The sequence below is a fragment of the Acartia tonsa genome, chromosome 9, assembly GCF_053477335.1.
Source record: "Acartia tonsa isolate MP-2025a chromosome 9, ASM5347733v1, whole genome shotgun sequence".
NCBI classification, from domain to species: Eukaryota; Metazoa; Arthropoda; class Copepoda; order Calanoida; family Acartiidae; genus Acartia; species Acartia tonsa.
Window position 1 is genome coordinate 50,274,281 of NC_137268.1, and position 17,951 is coordinate 50,292,231.

Genomic DNA, 17,951 nt, shown 5'->3' on the forward strand with positions numbered 1-17,951 from the left:
CAATTTTTCACATTTACAAAAGGGCCTGCTTTATTGCTTCAAGATCCATGACAGATCTATATAGGAAATAAATGTCTATAAACGAGCTCAAATTTTCCAAGAAATAATCGTTTAAAACTCATAGTGCTCCCATAATCGATAATAAACTCTCATTGCCCAGAACGATAAGACCCATTATTTACTTTATTAAAAATAAATTCATTTTTTTCATTTCATGTTGCTATTTACATTATATTGATGTATTTAATTTATAATCATAAAAAAGAAAATAAAAATTAATAATATAGTAAATTTAAGAAAACTCTGTTTTAAAAGAATTCTATTGTGGCGACACTTCCTGTGTGTTCAAATATTGAAACTAAAATTTTAATCATATTAACCCTTTGATGATGGTAAACTGAAAAAAATATAATTGAAGAAATCTTAAAATCATTTAAATTATTAAATATTCACTACTTTCTTTTAGATAGTAATGTCGGGGGCTGAAATTTTTTTTATTGAGAAATAGATAAATAGATATATACTTATAGAACACTAGCCAATAGCGAGAGAGTTATATCGAGCCAACTCTAGTATTTTATAAATGATAATTTTTTTAATTGACGAACTTACAACTAATTATAGAGTAGCTTCGCTACTAACATGTAAAAATCGGAATGTAACACTTCTAAAAAAGGGCATTTTAATTCTACACGTTAGAATTGTATATATAGGCTTTGAGAACCCCGCATTTTCTTGCCAATGGATATACAATATACGTGGATATTATGACAGGGGGAAAATTGTCGTCAATTCAGGATGCTAACATGTACAGCATGTATTGGTAAGTTCGTTAATCCTGAAGGAGGGGATCAGATGGGTTAATTCTATTTAGGCCAGCTACAAGTTTCACTTTACTAGAGTACATGATAATTTGGTGTAAGATCCATTTAATACTAAATCCATTTTCTTGGCCGATAAAGACTTTTTTCTGCATTCTTTATTATGGAGAAATAAATGGATAATTAAATATGTTACAAAATGTCGGCTTGTCCGTAAAAAAATGTAAATTTTTCGGCAACTTTTTAAGATATTTTAATTGAACAATTCGTATACCAATGAGCATCAATAAGCCTGTCAATTTGTCAATAATGCCATTAAGGACTTTCGACATTTTTTATTTACTCGGCTGCTATTACTGATAGACGGCTGATTTAAGTGTGTGATGATTCTCTAGGTCAATGAGAATCTATTATATGACTAACATTCAAAATTAATGTAAAATAATTTAGGGGGCATGAGTTATATGTAACTCTGCCCACAGGGCAGGGACACTAATCCGATTTTGTATTGGGTCTTTGAAATCAGCTAATAGAATTGGGAAAAAATATACACAGCTTAGAAAAAATAGTTATTTGCTAGGAGACAGAAGGATCCACACTACTTGGGCTAGGTAGTTGTCTGTAATATACATCTTATATATTTATACATTTATGTCATTGGAATAGATATAGTAGATTTTTTAGCTATTTACATACAAATATATTCCAGTGATTTGCTATTTAAACAGTTCTTAAAGTTAGTAGTAATGTAGTAACACAAAATTCTTATATCACGAATCTGTGAATAAACAAGGATGACAACATCCATAAAAGCAAAGCTTAACAGAACCTTTGGACAAACGTGTATTAACAAAAATAGTAATCTATATACAGGATTCTTAATTTGGACATTTTAAGACATTGCTTTGATTCTTATATTGTGCCAAGTTGTTTAGGGAATCCCCATTAAAAAATTAGGATAATCTATCTCATAAAAAAATCAAAATGAACTTTACGGATATTCTCTTAATGACAAACATAATGAGTTGCTACGCTTTTTAAATTATTTCTTATTGTTAAAAGAATCATAAAATACAACAAAAACGATCGTACCAACGGACCGACCTTAAATATACAATAGGTTTAAAATCTTTATAAAAATTGGGTTAGCCCTCTTTTCAACAAGTGCCAAATACTTTTCCTTTAAATCATTTTTTTCACAGAGAAAAAGGAATCAGAAAAGTAGTTTTTAATTATTTAATCGTAACAGGATGTGCTTCTGTAAGCTATAAAAGATCTCGCTAACTGTATAAGAAAAGAGTCTTATTGGTCCCGGGAAGGTTTTTAACTAGCGTTGGGGAGGGTACCCCCATCTTCCAAAGTTAAATAGCCCCTATACACCCACCCACTCCAATTTTACACTTTTCAAATTCAAATAAAACATTTCAACCCCCTTTCCCTCTCCCATTTCAAGACTCTAGGGGCGTATCCGTTTGTAATAAAAAATACTTTGATATCCATTAAACCATGGTTTATGTGAAACATTTTTGATGAAGCTTTTTTGAAGCATTGAAAAGCATTTTTTCCACATGTCACAAATATAAAAGAAACTTGGAATGCAGTCGTAATCAAGGAGGAAGGGGATATTGGACTGTAAATTATACTGGTACCCAAAGTTTTGTAACTGCATTTTCTTAATAGCTTTCTTAAAACTTTGGGTAAATTTGATATGTTTACTAAGTTTTTCAACCAATAATTTAAATCTACAGAAGGGGTAATTTTGTTTTTCACCACTTGAGATGTGCACCAATTTATTATCCATTGTCTTATCCCTGAAGATCCCTAAGTCGTAATATATTTGTAGAAAAAAATGGGTATTTAAAAAAAATACTTGATAAGTAGATATAGATATATGAATAGATAGATATACAGATAGATAAATAGATAGATATATAGATAGATAAATAGATATATATATATATAGATAGATAGATAGATAGATAGATAGATAGATAGATAGATGGATAGATAGATAGATAGATAGATAGATAGATAGATAGATAGATAGACAGATAGATAGATAGATAGATAGATAGATAGATAGATAGATAGATATATAGATAGATAGATAGATATTTAGATAGATAGATGGATAGATAGATAGATGGATAGATAGATAGATAGATAGATAGATAGTTAGATAGATAGTTAGATAGATAGATAGATAGATAGATAGATAGATAGATAGATAGATAGATAGATAGATAGATAGATAGATAGATAGATAGATAGATAGATAGATGGATAGATAGATAGATAGATAGATAGATAGATAGATAGATAGTTAGATAGATAGTTAGATAGATAGATAGATATCGAGATAAATAGATAGATAGATATAGATAGATGTATATAAAGATGGATAGATAGATAACAAACCTGGTTATCTTCAGTTAGCCTATGGTTCAAATCCTTCAGATTTCTGATTTCAGTTACTTGATCCTAAAAAAAACAAAATCAATTTAAAAAGTAATGTCTATAAATCACAAAAAAATGATATTTTGTTGATATTTTAAACATTTCAACCAATAAAAAAAGAATTAAAGACATGCGGACTTTCTAAAGCTATATGGAAGCTAAAAAATATCAAAATATAAAATTTATAAATGAAATCGAACCCAAGGCTTTTAAATTAAAAGGATTTCTGTTATTTGACACTTTTATATCTATTTACAACAAAATATTAAGAAAAATAGCTTTTAAAACCTTTATTTTTAATTTATATCTAAAGTCAAAACTATCGGTAAATATTTGCTTTTCGGGATAGCTTTGATATTGTCCTTGACAGGTTTTAAGCTATTTATCAGGAATGAAGAAAAAAGGGATATAAGTAAATAATATTACTGGAAGCTCTTTAATATATGACATCACATTTCCTCCATAGCTTTACATTCCGTCATTCAGTTATGTACAGACAAACAAAGTAAAGTATAAAGTAGCTTCGCTACTAGATTTACATATTGTACCTGAATCTTTTTATTCAGCTCCGACACATAGTTGTTATTCTCCGATGCTAGCTTCTTGAGCTCTGTCTTGCTGGCAATGAGCCTCCGGCAAAGGTCAGGATGTGCTACCATGCTCAAATCCTCGCCCTCGTACCGTATGGGCTCTCGAGTTGGCGGCGGAGCTGCCGCAACCGCCGTTGTATTTTGCGCATTTGCGCTAATCGGGTTTGGCGGATTTATTTCTAGATTGGATGGAGTCGGGGGTGGGGGTTGGTAGGGTGGTGGGGTAGGGTGGGCGGGGTGCTGAAGAATATGGCCGTTGTGTGTGGCTGCCATAAGAGAGACGGCGGCTGAAAGAGAGGATGGCGGGTAGGGCTTGGATGGTGGTAGACCACCACCGGCCGACTTGCTGTAGGCCGACTGGGGGTAGGACGTTGATGTGGTCGGTTTCATCATTGAGGATTCATTAGCCTGGGTGAAAACCGGTTTGCTCTGCATGTTACCTGCACCGGCCATTGTAGAGCTGTTGTTGTTAATAGATGATACAATTGTAGGTGTGGGAGCATTGCTGTTGCTATGATGCTGTTGCACATAATTGCTGGGGGCAAACGGATGGTGTCCCCCGTTGAGGCCAAAATTGGGAGCTCGATAAGTTGGCCCTGAGTTGCCAGGTTCAACACCCATTTTACTATTATTATTATTGTGATACTTTTGCTGTTGGGATGGGTATTGCAGGTGACTTGTGACTTGCTGTTGGTTATTATGCCCATTGTGTTGTTGATGTTGTTGAATTAGCTGTTGCTTATTGCCACTTGTCGGCAGTTGACTAGGTGCTTGAGTTTGGGTTCCCGATTGACTTTGTAATGTCATATGATTGTTCGACGACGACATATGATTATTCGTAGACGACATATGATTATTTGAAGACGACATATGCGTGTTGGAATACGACATTTGCGTGTTTGAAGACGATATATGACTGTTCGAGGACATAACTACATGGCCGCTGTGCGGGGTTTGATACACTGACGATTGGCTGTTATTGGGCGCTGATGAAGGTATCGACTGCGCATGATGGTTATGGTGGATTGAATTATTCAAAAACTTCCGACTGCCGTTTATATTGTCATTGGGATGACCAATTTGTTGACCGCCATGATTCATAGTCATCGGCATGTTAGGACCGTTGTGATGACCATTGCCCCCCGTTGAATGCCCATTTTGACCGTTAGAATTATAGCTAGGCCCGTTGGGGTAGGACGCGTGCTGGGGAATATTTCCCCCATAGCTACCCCCGCCCTGTTGGGGGTATGGGGAGGGTTGGGAGGAGGGCGGGGGTGGTGGATTGTGGGGGTGGGTGTTGTTGTGGGGGAAGGGGTGTTGGTAACTGGGATGCGGAGGATTGTTGCTGGGGGTGGGGTTGTTGGGGGGTGAGGGGGTGCTTGAGGTTTTCATTATACTTTTTGTCGTTGGACCTGAAACAAAAATTTCATTTTAATTTTTCTTTAAACTAATATACAGCGCTCCTAGAATCTACGAGCTCGAAATCAAAGGGACTGGGAATGTAAAAACAGCCTAAAACCTAAAAAAATTGCCAATAACATTAACTATCCCATATTTAATCAAGTATTCATTTAAAGATTGCTAAACTTATTAAGTAATAAAAAAATATGCATTTTATGATGGAAAAATTAACTAGTACTAACTACTTAACTAACAACTTACTATGAGAAAATTTAATTGAAAAAAACTTTTATTTCCTTTTTAATATGTTTAATAGGTGCCGAAAGCAAAATTAATTTATTTTTGCGTAATTAGATTACGCGGTGTTCCTATAAAAAAAAGAAAAATAAGTTGTTTAATTTCTAGTTGAAATCAGGGAACAATGGCTGGTAAGCTGATGTACTTCCCCAATGATGATATATGTACAAAATTACCCCTTCTGTAGAATTTATTAGTGGTTAAAATTTTTTAACATAAACTTAATGAACCAACCAATCAAAAATAGTCCCAAAAGTTATAGAGCCAACGGAAATACTGTTTTAAAAAACCAAGGATCTTAGGGAATAAGACATTTGACGATATATTGATTTTAATTATTATGTAAAATTTACCCTTTGTGTAAATCATAAAAGCAACACAAGTTTTTAATCCAACAAATAAGAGATCGTATTTATAAAATTTGGACACAATTTAACAGCAAAATATCTTCCCCCTGTCTAAATCTGACACCCAGTTTAAAAAAAAAAGATAAGTATCCTTTAATATAAAGTAGTACGTTCTTTTTGTCTGGAGCTAAAGATCTGGAAAAATGCTGTTCCCAATTAGCTGTACTTTGTATGGGAAGTTTCTTGGGATGGTTTTTGGCTATTTTCTGACTCACCCCTAATGACCAAGAGCGAAGCAACTAGTTAATCATAAATTAATATCTGTAATAAAATCATAATCTGTATTTTGCTAATATGAAAATTTGGTCTGCAATGAATAAACATAAGTTTGCTCTACTTTAGCCTCGCGAGCCATTTACAGCGTTTCTGCATTTTCGCCAAATATTTGTATTGCAGAAAAAAAGCAAAAAACAGCATTTAGTTCAACGTTCATTGATGACATATTATCTTAATGTTGCTAAAAGAGATTCATCTGATATTCATATTGAAAAATCCCTAAACCCTTTTTTACTTTTGCTTTTTAAACTAACATGAAAAGTAGAGGGTTGACTCCCACTTCCCCCAAATCTCTCAAGGAGCCCGTAAAGGCCTCTAGGGGCTCTGCCGGCACTAAGAGAAAAATACAATTGTATAAAAGTACAAATATTCGACCAATAATTTTACACTTTACCTAATTTTATAAAGTGTAATAATACACAATCTAGAATAAATTACTATTTTTAAATGGTGGAAAACATAAGGGAAAAAAGCTATTTTGTAATTTCAAAGAAATACTAAATAGCATGCAGAGTTATTAATAGGACTCCGTTTTTATCAGCATGCTACTTTTTAAATACCATCCAGTTTATCTATCTATCATTTTGAGGAGGGAGTAGACTGTTCATTATAGAAAACTTTGGATACTTTTATCAAATCTTAAAGGTTAGATCCATCTAGTAATAACAAAACAATTTTACCAATAGTTATAATCAACAGAAGATGTAGTTTGTTTATCATAATTGAGGATATACAACAATTTATCGTTCATTGTCTTATCCCTTAAGATCCAAATATCAAATTAAATTTGCATTTTTTTATTTAAATTTTTTTTGAATTGTCCTAATATACCCCCATTACAGTATAAACTGAATAGACTGCACACGGTTGGTTTTTTATTAAATGAATAAGTTAGGGTACAATGTTTGGCACTTTCGATATAAGTAAATGATAATAACAAAGCCACAGAATACGATAATACCTTCAGAAAAATCGATGAAAATAGTTTTCATACTAAATTTTGGTTTTTTATATTTTTTCTAAAATGTCATGACAGAAGATGCAAAATGTCGTCTTAGTTTTTTTGAAAGGATTAATCTTCTCTGAAATCTAAATTATCAAAATATTTTTTTGGTAAATGATTATACGATATATGTCAAACATTTTATCAGAAAGAAATATTTAAAATTGTGAAGTAGAAACCTGAATAATTTTTCTTGTGGAAATAGTTTTCTGCAAATGTTGATAAACATATGTCTGCTAGCATTAAGATGATTGTACTGTCAATACACGTTGGGTTTTATTTAAAGAATTTCTTTAAAATGTTTTTTTTTTACATTGTATACCAATAACGCAATATTTGCTATCAGAAAACCCCCGACTAAGACTCGCCTACGACCCGATCTTTTAGGATTGCTTTGTAATTTACATTTTTGAAAGTCTTTCAACAGTATACACAGCAAATTCTCTCTTTTTTAACTAACTTTCCGAATAATATACCTAAAGCATTTGAATTAACAAAGGCTATGCTAATATTTTTACCATTCAAGTTTATTTAATATTCTAATAAATAGCGCAACCCTCCAAGTTTATGACTACTTTTCATGAACATATGATCTAAAGAATAAGCTCTGACACAATGTCATATAAGGATATTATAATATTCAATAAAAAAATTGTTATTTTTGCATATATGTTACATTTTACAGTGTTTTGTGGCTCAAAAGAAAGACAATTAAAAATTATTTCATATTATATAGTTTAAATTACATAAGATAACCTAGAAATAGTAAAAAATTCCCTTTCTTTTTTTGTCGCAAAAGAGAATTCAACAAAGATTTTCATTAAAAAACACCTTAGTGTAAAAATTAAAAAGTTTAAACATGGTCACAAAAAGATTCAATTAGTTTATTAAATGTTTTATTTTCAGCAAATGACGATTAATCTCTATTACAAAGAATAAAGTGTAAAAAGATATTCTCGTTTTAATTTTAAGCAACTTAAAATGCATTTTAATACCTTTTAATGATTTATTTTTTAAAACATCATTTTATAAAATGTTATTGATTTTTAAAGTTATATATTAGAATGTTTTTAAATTTTGTTAACATTTTGTTTTAAATGTAGAAAATTGGTAATTCTAAACATTCAAAAAATGATTTTATTAAATTTTCATCACTTAAATTGCATGTTTGATGAAATTTTCAACTGATAATTCAAGAAAAATCGTTTAAGTTTTATTATATTTTACTTTGAAATGTTAAAAAAATATATTATTATCAAAAATGTGGAAGTTATACTTTCCTCAAAAAAAGACCTAAAACATGCAAATTAACACGTGTAATGAGATTTTTTTTTTTTCAGGTTTAATTTTAAGTAATTATTGATATTTTTTGTAAAAAGGATTTTATATAAAAAGTTTTAAAACTCGAGTTATGTAGTGGTTCTAAAAAAGGTTGCGAATTTATGCAATTTTCTTGCAAAAAATTTTTTCTAGGATTTTAAAAATAGCAAAGGGTATTATTAGACGTACTTACAGATACAATTGCTAAGTCATTTTGGCCAAACACTAAAATAAAGTTTTGACATCTGAGGGTCCAACCGTGTGCATAAATTCGTTTGGGAGATTTTTGGGGTTATTATATTTAGTTTTAGCACAGCATAATTCTTGTAACAAAGTAGAAGGATCTCTGTCTGTGTGTGTACTACTGAACCTATATGGTTCTCCTTTACTGAGTAGCTTCATATTGGTCCTGGGAAGGTTTGTAACTATTTTGGGGGAGGGTACCACCTCCCATCTAAAAGAAATCAACAAAAAAAATTCCCCCTTAAAAAGATTTTTTTCTTCGCTTTTTCTTTTTATAACTACACTTCCCCCAAGAGCCCCTAAATGCCTTTAGGACTAGCTTCTTACTTTTATATAAAATAGCTTGTTTTTCTGTTGTGATACTATTGTAAATGATATCTTTAGAACCGAATAAGATTTACATACATAGTTTATTTAGGCCCATAATTCACAAGTTATGCTTTTAATGTACTGTATCTTTAATGTATCAGTCTCAACTTACTGGTACCCAAAGTTTTTTTAACATGTGCTTTGGGTACTTTTATTAATCTTGATTAGTTGGTTAAAAAAGCAGAGTATAAAATTTCTATTTTAGAAGGGTATATGTTGTTTATCATCTATTGGGCTGTAATATTGAATTTTATGTGTATAATGCTACTTAGGTTATTATCATCCTTGTTAATTCATTCATAAAACTCTAAAGGTAGCTATCTATAGTGACCTAGCAAAATGGATATAGATGTCACTGCTTTCGGCTTACCTATTCAATTGACGTCAGGAAATACCCTATATTCAATCTCTTTTCTAGATGGTTTATTATCCCCTTTATCTTCTCTTTCCTTCTTACTATGACGTCAATAGAATAGGAAGGTCAAATGCAGTGACATCTATCCCCATTATCCTAGGGCACTAAACACAGCTACATCAAAAAGAAATAGTTACCTAAAGAGGAGCTATGATAACCATTACTCAAAGATCTGTTAGAATAGTTACAATTTTGATAGGTAGATAAATAGTAAGATATTAACATAGATAGATAGAGAAGAAGATAGAAAGATATAGTTAGATGGATGGTAAGATAGTTAGAGAGTGAGAGCAATAGACAAAGTAAGAGCGAGAGAGAAATGCTGAGAAAAAGCGATATATAGATTATAGGTAGACAAATAGATAGAGAGAGAGAGAGAGCATAAAAGTATCTAAAAAAGGAAAAAAGATAATTGAAATCATTTCAAAATTGTAGCATTCCTTGAAGATGGGGCCGAACTGGCCGTAGTTGTTGAAGTAGACGTGACACTAGCAGTATTGCCACTAGCAGACGAGGAAACATGGTCACTAAACCTCACACTAGAGGTCGTCGTTGTACTCTGGGAAACAACTGACTTGCTATTGTTGCTACTGGAACCGGTTTTCAGTCTGAAATAACAAATTTAGTTTAGGAATTAGTCACTAGAGGGCAGTCAATTCAACAATCCTTAGTTCAATCAAGTTATCAAATTAGTAATAAATCAATGTATTTAACAACCAATTCATTAGGTAGGTAGAAGAAAATAGCCTAAAACCATCCAAAGACCTTAACTTTAAATCAAATAGCCATCAACATCATGGCAAAGCTTTATTCAATTAATAACTCAATTTATCAATTAATCAACCAATCAATCAATCTATTAATAACTGTTTGTCCCCTTCCCGAGGACCTTGTGTAGACTCTCAATTGGGTCTTTAAAAATCAACCAATAATGTCGGGAATATTAACACAGCCAAGTAGCAGAAAACAATTTGCTAGCAGACCATAAATATCCTTGGAAAAAGGGGTTGAGGTAGTTATTTAAATACATCTATACTATAGATCTGTTAATTTATCAATCAATTAATCAATGGATGATTGATGTGAGGGTATGAAGCTGAGAGTTTGAGACCTCTGTTGGGAGGGCTAGTGCTGAGTATTACTACTACTGCTATCTATCTATCTATCTATTAATCAATGAATGAACACACCTGGATGATTGATGTGAGGGGATGAGACTAAGAGTTTGAGGCCTCTGTGGAGAGGGCTGGTGCTGGGTATTACTACTATTATCTATCTATTTGTCTATCTGTCTATCTATCTATCTATCTATATATCTATCTGTCTATCTGTCTATCTATCCATCTATCAATCTAATTATATATCTATCTATCTATCAATTAATCTATCAATCAATCAATCAATCTATCTATCTATCTACCATCTACTTATCCATCTATTTATCTATCTATCTGTCTATCAATCAATAAATCAATCAATGAACCGACCTGGATGATTGATGTGAGGGTATGAGGCTGAGAGTTTGTGACCTCTGTGGCGAGGGCTGGTGCTGGATATTACTACTGCTGCTACGTTGGGGAGATGACGAGCGGAATGCCAGGTTTCTGAAAAAAATAAAAATATTGTTTGAAAATTAAATTTTGAATATGTTTATTACGGGATAAGAAAATGCATAATTAATGTACACCCCCCCAATTATGCCAGGTTTCTGAAAAAAGATAAAAATATTGTTAGAAAATCAATTTTTACCATGGATTTTTTTTAGGGATAAGACAATGGATGATAATTCAATGTACATTCACTATAATAATAAACAAAATTACCCTCTAGTAGATTATATTATTTGTGTAAAAGTTTAGATACTGTCAGTTTGTACTTTTAATATATTTCTCAAAAGTCTTATAAGCCAACAAATGAGAAACGTGTACTTTGGGGACAAGTATAATTTACAACAATCACATCTCTGATTAAAATTGGGTTGAAGATTGATTTAACATCCATTGTCCTAAATCCCCAAGGAGGTTGGGGACATTGTACTGTAAATTATACTGGTACCCAAAGTTTTTAATAAGTTTACACTTTCGATGACTCAAAAATTTGGCTTTTTGATTTAATTGTAATTGGTTGGTTTAAAAGTTTAAATCCAAAGAAGGGATAAATTTGTTTATCATCATTGGGGAAATAAATCAATTTATCAACCATTGTCTTATTCCTTAAGACCCCTGTTAGAGTAAGAACAAAAGGCGTTGTCGATAATAAAGAATACAGATCTAAAATATTCATGCTTGATAGTTATTAGGTAGAGTTGAAATTAAGTTGTGCAACAATACAGGGAGGGAGGGGTCATTGAGCTGTTTATTAAACTAGTCCCCACAGTTTTATAATAACGATTCTTATTAAACAACTTTGGGGATTTCATTGAATTTTGATTGGTTGGTTTTTTATGTTTAGTGTTCAAATATTTCAACCACTAATTGTAATCTACAGAAGCAGCAATTTTGTGTATCATCATTGTGGATGTTAATCAGTTTATCGGCCATTGTCTTATCCCTTAAGATCCCTGGCAACAATAACATATAAAAGGGCCATAAATTGTAATACAGTATGAAAATCATTCATTTGAGAATTGTCTATTTATCTATCTAACCCTCTATTTAAAGTATATCTAATATATAAAGTAAAAAAGCGTGTTTAATTGGATGTATACCATTATTATGGCACGCATCATACCTATCTGTCTGTCTATCTATCTGTCTTCCTAGATATCAAAAAAGCATAGTAAATTGAACGTATATTATTATAATGGCACGCATTATACCTCTCTGTTATGAAATGCAAGTTGCAAAATATTTTTTTTTTGCAAGGAGGCTAATTTTATATATCGGTACTTTTCAATAAAATAGTTATAAACCTTTTATAAACCTTTTTTTGAACCTATTAGAAGCTTTGATGTGAAAGAGAATCATATCGGTTCAATGGTTAGCGAGATTCCTTTGGTTCAGACATCCTGTTACTTTATTATATGGATCATTGGATATGTATTAGTATAAAGTTGACATTGGAACTGTTTCCCAAAGTTTTTTTAAACATGTTCCATATTTCGTTGGCCTTTTTTTAAAATTTGATTGGATAGAGAGGTTATTATGTGTATCATCAGTTGGAATGTACACTGATTTATCGTCTCTTAAGGTCACTGATTTTTTCTTAAGAACAACTAGTAGTATGCAAAAACGTAAGTAGGAATGAGTAAGCCATGGTATTTCCTAAAACACTTTGAAAGCTTTTAAATACTGCCCTAAAAAGCATTTGTAGGTATGCTTTTAAATAAGTATATTCAAGGCCATAAGTAGTACAGGTTTTAAATCAAATAAGTTTTGAATATTTTTTTGCATAAAACATTTAATATAATAATCATATTAATGTAAATATCCTCTAATGAATAAGGAACAGTTCTGACTGAATAACATACGGACATAATTATAGAGTAGCTTCGCTACTAAAAAGTATTTGACTTTATATTTATGGCTCTAAAAAAGTTAAAGTTATGAGTCACTTTAGTAAATACTTGGAAGGGTTGAATCATATATCTATCTATCTATTTTTCTATCTATCTATTGATTTGTTTATCTATCTATCTATTCGTCTATCTATCTATATATCTATTTTTCTATCTATTAAAACTATAAAGAAGACTAAATACATAAGATATCTTATTATGTTGTATGCTTACGCCCTTAGAAGTGTTTCCCACCTCATCGAAATATAGCCCAAAATCACCACAGGACCAGTAGATATATTCCCTGAAGAGTAGAATCCTATCGGTTCTGTGGTTACCGAGATATTAAGAGACAGACGGACGGACAGACAACAAGCTAATTTTAATTAAAGATTATGTATCTAAAAGTTCTTTATTCGTACGGGGTAGAAAAATAGACTTAAACCATGCCAAGACTTTTATAAAATGGAGCGCTGAATCAGATCAATGCAAGATTTAAAGAAAACATTACTACTTTATACAATATGATTTTACAATAATATATATTTCTAAAAACATATTAGAATTGTTATCAAAGATTTATTGAAGATTTATTACTACTGCTCGGTGGGGTGCATGAATTATTTAAAATCAGGGATCTAAAAGGATAAGACAATAGATGATAAATTTAAATACATCCTTAAGAATCCCGTAGGGCCACTTTAGTAGATTAGTTGCAATTTTGGGCACTGCTAGAAGAAACCATTAAGTTCCAATAAAAGTACCCAAAGTGTTTATAAAACTTTGGGTACCCGACCAAAATCACCTTATTTTTTTCTACAATTTATTTTCCAAAAAAAATAATCCCCTATTATATCTATTCTTCTGGGCATCTAATCCATTATCTATCTATATGTCCGTCTGTCTATCCATTTATTTATTACTACAGCACAGTGGGGAGTCTTAAATTCCATTTATTTTAGAATTAAACTTGATATATATTTATTTTAATACAATCAGACTCGCGGTGTAAGAGATAGAGATATATTAAAGTAACAGGATGTCTATCTATGTGTGTGTTCGTCTGTAACCGCTGAACCGATAAACCGATATGGTTCTTCCCATTCCCCCCTCCACCTTCTCTCAAGTGTCATTAAAGGCCAAAAAGGGTTTGGTTTAGATATGCAAATTTAGGGAAAAATACTTGATCACCCATTGTCTAATCCCTTAATCCAAGAAGATAATTAATATCAGAGAGAGACGGGACAATGGGCTATCCCCAAAGTTTTTCTTATTTATATGATTAACAACTTTGGGGACTTTAGTGAATTTTGATTAGTTGGTTAATTTAGTTGAGTGTACAAACGTTTCAACCACAAACATTAATCTAAAAAATAATTAATTTTTGGATCATCATTGGGCATGTACACCAATTTATAGGCCATTGTCTTATCGCTTAATCCTTGAAGATAATAAATATACAAGATCACTCTATCAATGTTTATAAATGTTAATCTATCTTGATATCATAATAATAAGTCCTTGAATTAAATCATTAGGATGTGAAGGAGGTGACTTTGCACTGTGAATTGCAATAGTACCCAAATTTATAAATAAGTGTCTTTATACGTTATCTTAAAACTTTTAATGATGGTTATTTCAAAAAACAATAATCAGTCAAAAGAAGGGGTAATTTTGTTTATTATTATTGGAGAAGTACACTTATTTATCATCCATTGTCTTATCTGGATGCTAATTGATACAGGGAATCTTTATAGAAAAATAGCTGGCTTTCTTAATATCATCAAAGAAAATAACGCAACGGACGGACAGTCGGACAAAGAAGTAAATTGTAGAATAGCTTCGCTGCTTAAAAGTATTTTACATTTACATTTTACAGTCTCCTAGTTTAAAAATACAAGGAAAATTGCTACATAATTGAATATATGCACTTTTTAGTAGCGCAGCTACTATATATATTCATTCATGTACGTCTGTACGTCTAGCAGACAGCATTACATGTAAGAATTGTCCCATTAATTTTAAACTTTGTATGAATATTCCTGTGACAATAATGTAAGAAGTGTAGCAACTCTACAATCGATATAAGAAAGTCTATTTTCGTGATTTATAAATTGATTAGGCATAATCCTTAAAGCAAAACAATTATATAATACTAGGCTATAAAGGTAAGTATGGTAATGTTAAGTTTAATTATCTTTAAGTAAGATTTTGTAATAAATTTTCTTTGCTTTAATAGCTTGAACTATTAAATTTTAATTTGTTTGTTTCTCATGGATTTTGTAATCCTTGTTATATAAACATCTTTTACTGCGGTGCACACTGCATTTAAGTAAACACGCCCCAATCCCAACAATTTGGACAAGAATAAAATATATTTCATAGCTTTTGATTCCAAAATTTATTTATAAATCGAACTATTAGTGTAAAACACTAGAAAGAGAAGGGATTAAATAACTATATTTTTCTATCGCAATGACCTTGTGCCGACTCTCAATAAAGTCTTTGAAAATCAACCAATGTTGTCGAGAATATCAACAGTAACACAGCCAATTAGCAAAAAACAATTTGCTAGCAGACTAAAAAGGTCATTGGAAAAGGGGTGCTGGGCCGATGTAAATTTCATTTACAGTGAACCTTAAACATTTTGAGGACTTATATAGAAGCTTCACCCCTACTCCATTCACAAAATAAACCTTTGGGGACTTATATAGAAGCTTCACCCCTCCTCCATTCACAAAATAAACCTTTGGGGACTTATATAGAAGCTTCACCCCTCCTCCATTCACAAAATAAACCTTTGGGGACTTATATAGAAGCTTCACTCCTCCTCCATTCACAAAATAAACCTTTGGGGCCTTAATTTGTACAAACAAAGATTAACTCACGGATGGAGATACTTTTTCTTTTAAATGATTAATATATGTTTTAGAGATCTTAAAAAAACTTTTTCTCGTATTCATTCGAATCCGATTAGGAAATATCTAGTGGATTAGAACCGGTTCAATACGAAAAAATTATGTCTAGCATCGTATTATATCAAGTTTTCTACGAATATAAAAATGTGATGATACGATTAAAACAATTAAAACAATTTAATAATATAATTGTACATTTTATATCCGCGGTAAGCTGTTTATAGTTCGATGCGAGAAATAACTTTTCTTTTATCTAAAGAAAAACTTCCACCCCCCACCCCTAACTCAAGCGCCACTAGTTTATACATATTTTACTTAAATTTTCATATATAATGTTTTACTACTTATTTTTAAGATTTTAATTTCATGTTCTTCTTTTAGAACAATTTCAAGTAAATAAATTGTTAAAAATTGTGAAAGGATTTTTGAATGTAAAGTTTCTTTAGTAAATCTAGGGCAGCAAAAAAATTGCACTTACATTTAAGTAGCGAAGCTTCTCTATAATTAGGGTATATGTCCGTACGTCCTACGGAAGACGTGTCCATTAATGCAGGGATCTTTAGGGATAAGACAATGGATGATATCTTTTTGTACATCCTCAATTCAGGAAGGGGACATTGAAATATTAATTATACTGGTACCCAAAGTTTTATAAACATATGTTGGCTTAAAACTAATGCTTTCATGAGATATTGATTGGTTGGTTTAGGTTAGTAGTTTAAAACCTTTTAACCTATAGGTTTAAAATCTCGAGAAGGGGTAAACTTGTTTATCATCATTCCTTGAACAGAACTATGCCAGATGTAGATTTATTGCATAATAAATTCATAAATTTGTCCTCTAAGATTTCTTATCAAAAGCGTTGCTATAAAACACAATATATGTTTGGTTTCAGATTTATTTTTGGTTAATCGGTAACCCCTAAGAAAACATCATTAATTGGTCAGTTCGTTCAACAAGCAGGAGGAGAGGGGATATGGTAAAAGGGGTGAATGGAGGGTTGGGGGTCGTTATTTTAGCCAGCTAGGCGTTTAACTTTATTAGAGTTAATGATAATTTGGTGTAAGATCCAAGTAATAATATATACATTGTCAAGCAAACCTTTGATAATGGGACCTTTTTATATAAGATATGGTAATAAATTGCACCCGTTTATGGCGAATACATTCTCCCTATTAAGCAGTTGATGCGATGTTTACTTTTGCCAGGAAGGGGAGGGAGGGGACATTGGGCTGTAAATTATACTGTGACCCAAAAGTTCTCAATTGTGGGTTTTGGGACTTATAAAAAATCTTGATTGGATGGTATAAACACCACATAAATGTGAGTCAAATGATAACAAATAATGTTATCTGTAATTTTATCTCTGAGGACAAATTCACTACAAATTAAATAATTACTTTAAACCAATGAATATATAATACGTGGATAATGAGACAGGGAAATTTTGTCATTAATTTAGGTTGCTAATATAGTCATCAACTATTGGTCAATGCGTTTTTCCATAGGCAATGTAAGGGTTGGGGAAAAGTCATAAGCAAAGGGTGGATGGGGGGAACTGATATATTAGCCACTTGAAACTATTAATTTATTAGGGTAGGCCAAAATCTGGTCCAATATCCAAATAATTATATATCCATTTTAAAACCAAACTATTTATGAGTTCATTATAAGCAAAGAATATTCTCTTTAGCTAGAGAATATTTGAATATATCAAGACAATAGCCGATAAATTGATGTACATCCTAAATAATGATACACAAGATTACCCCTTCTGTAGATTTAAATTAGTAGTTGAAACGTTTGAACACTCAACTTAATAAAATAAACAATCAAAATTCACTAAAGTCTCCAAAGTTGTTAAGCAAACTAATAAGAAAACGTAACGATAAAACTTTGGGGACTAGTGTAATAAACAGTCCAATGTTCTCTCTCTCT

General features: G+C 31.5%; 2 protein-coding genes across 2 annotated transcripts in view; both read right to left on the minus strand.

The window, feature by feature from the left end:
- Nucleotides 1–9,774, minus strand: part of Ccdc85 (coiled-coil domain-containing protein 85) — a 74,267-nt gene extending 64,493 nt beyond the window's left edge. Inside the window, exons 1-3 of the mRNA XM_080171145.1 lie at nucleotides 9,737–9,774; nucleotides 3,827–5,280; nucleotides 3,240–3,302 (exon numbers count right to left, since the gene is read on the minus strand). Coding sequence (XP_080027271.1) covers nucleotides 3,240–3,302; nucleotides 3,827–5,260 — 1,497 coding nt within the window. The 5' untranslated portion in view covers nucleotides 5,261–5,280; nucleotides 9,737–9,774. The remainder of the gene's footprint in view (nucleotides 1–3,239; nucleotides 3,303–3,826; nucleotides 5,281–9,736) is intronic.
- Nucleotides 9,775–10,017: 243 nt separating this feature from the next.
- The window catches only part of LOC145327607 (uncharacterized), a 48,610-nt gene continuing 40,676 nt past the window's right edge, over nucleotides 10,018–17,951 (minus strand). Inside the window, exons 3-4 of the mRNA XM_080171146.1 lie at nucleotides 11,087–11,203; nucleotides 10,018–10,207 (exon numbers count right to left, since the gene is read on the minus strand). Of these exons, the coding sequence (XP_080027272.1) occupies nucleotides 10,018–10,207; nucleotides 11,087–11,203 (307 nt within the window). The remainder of the gene's footprint in view (nucleotides 10,208–11,086; nucleotides 11,204–17,951) is intronic.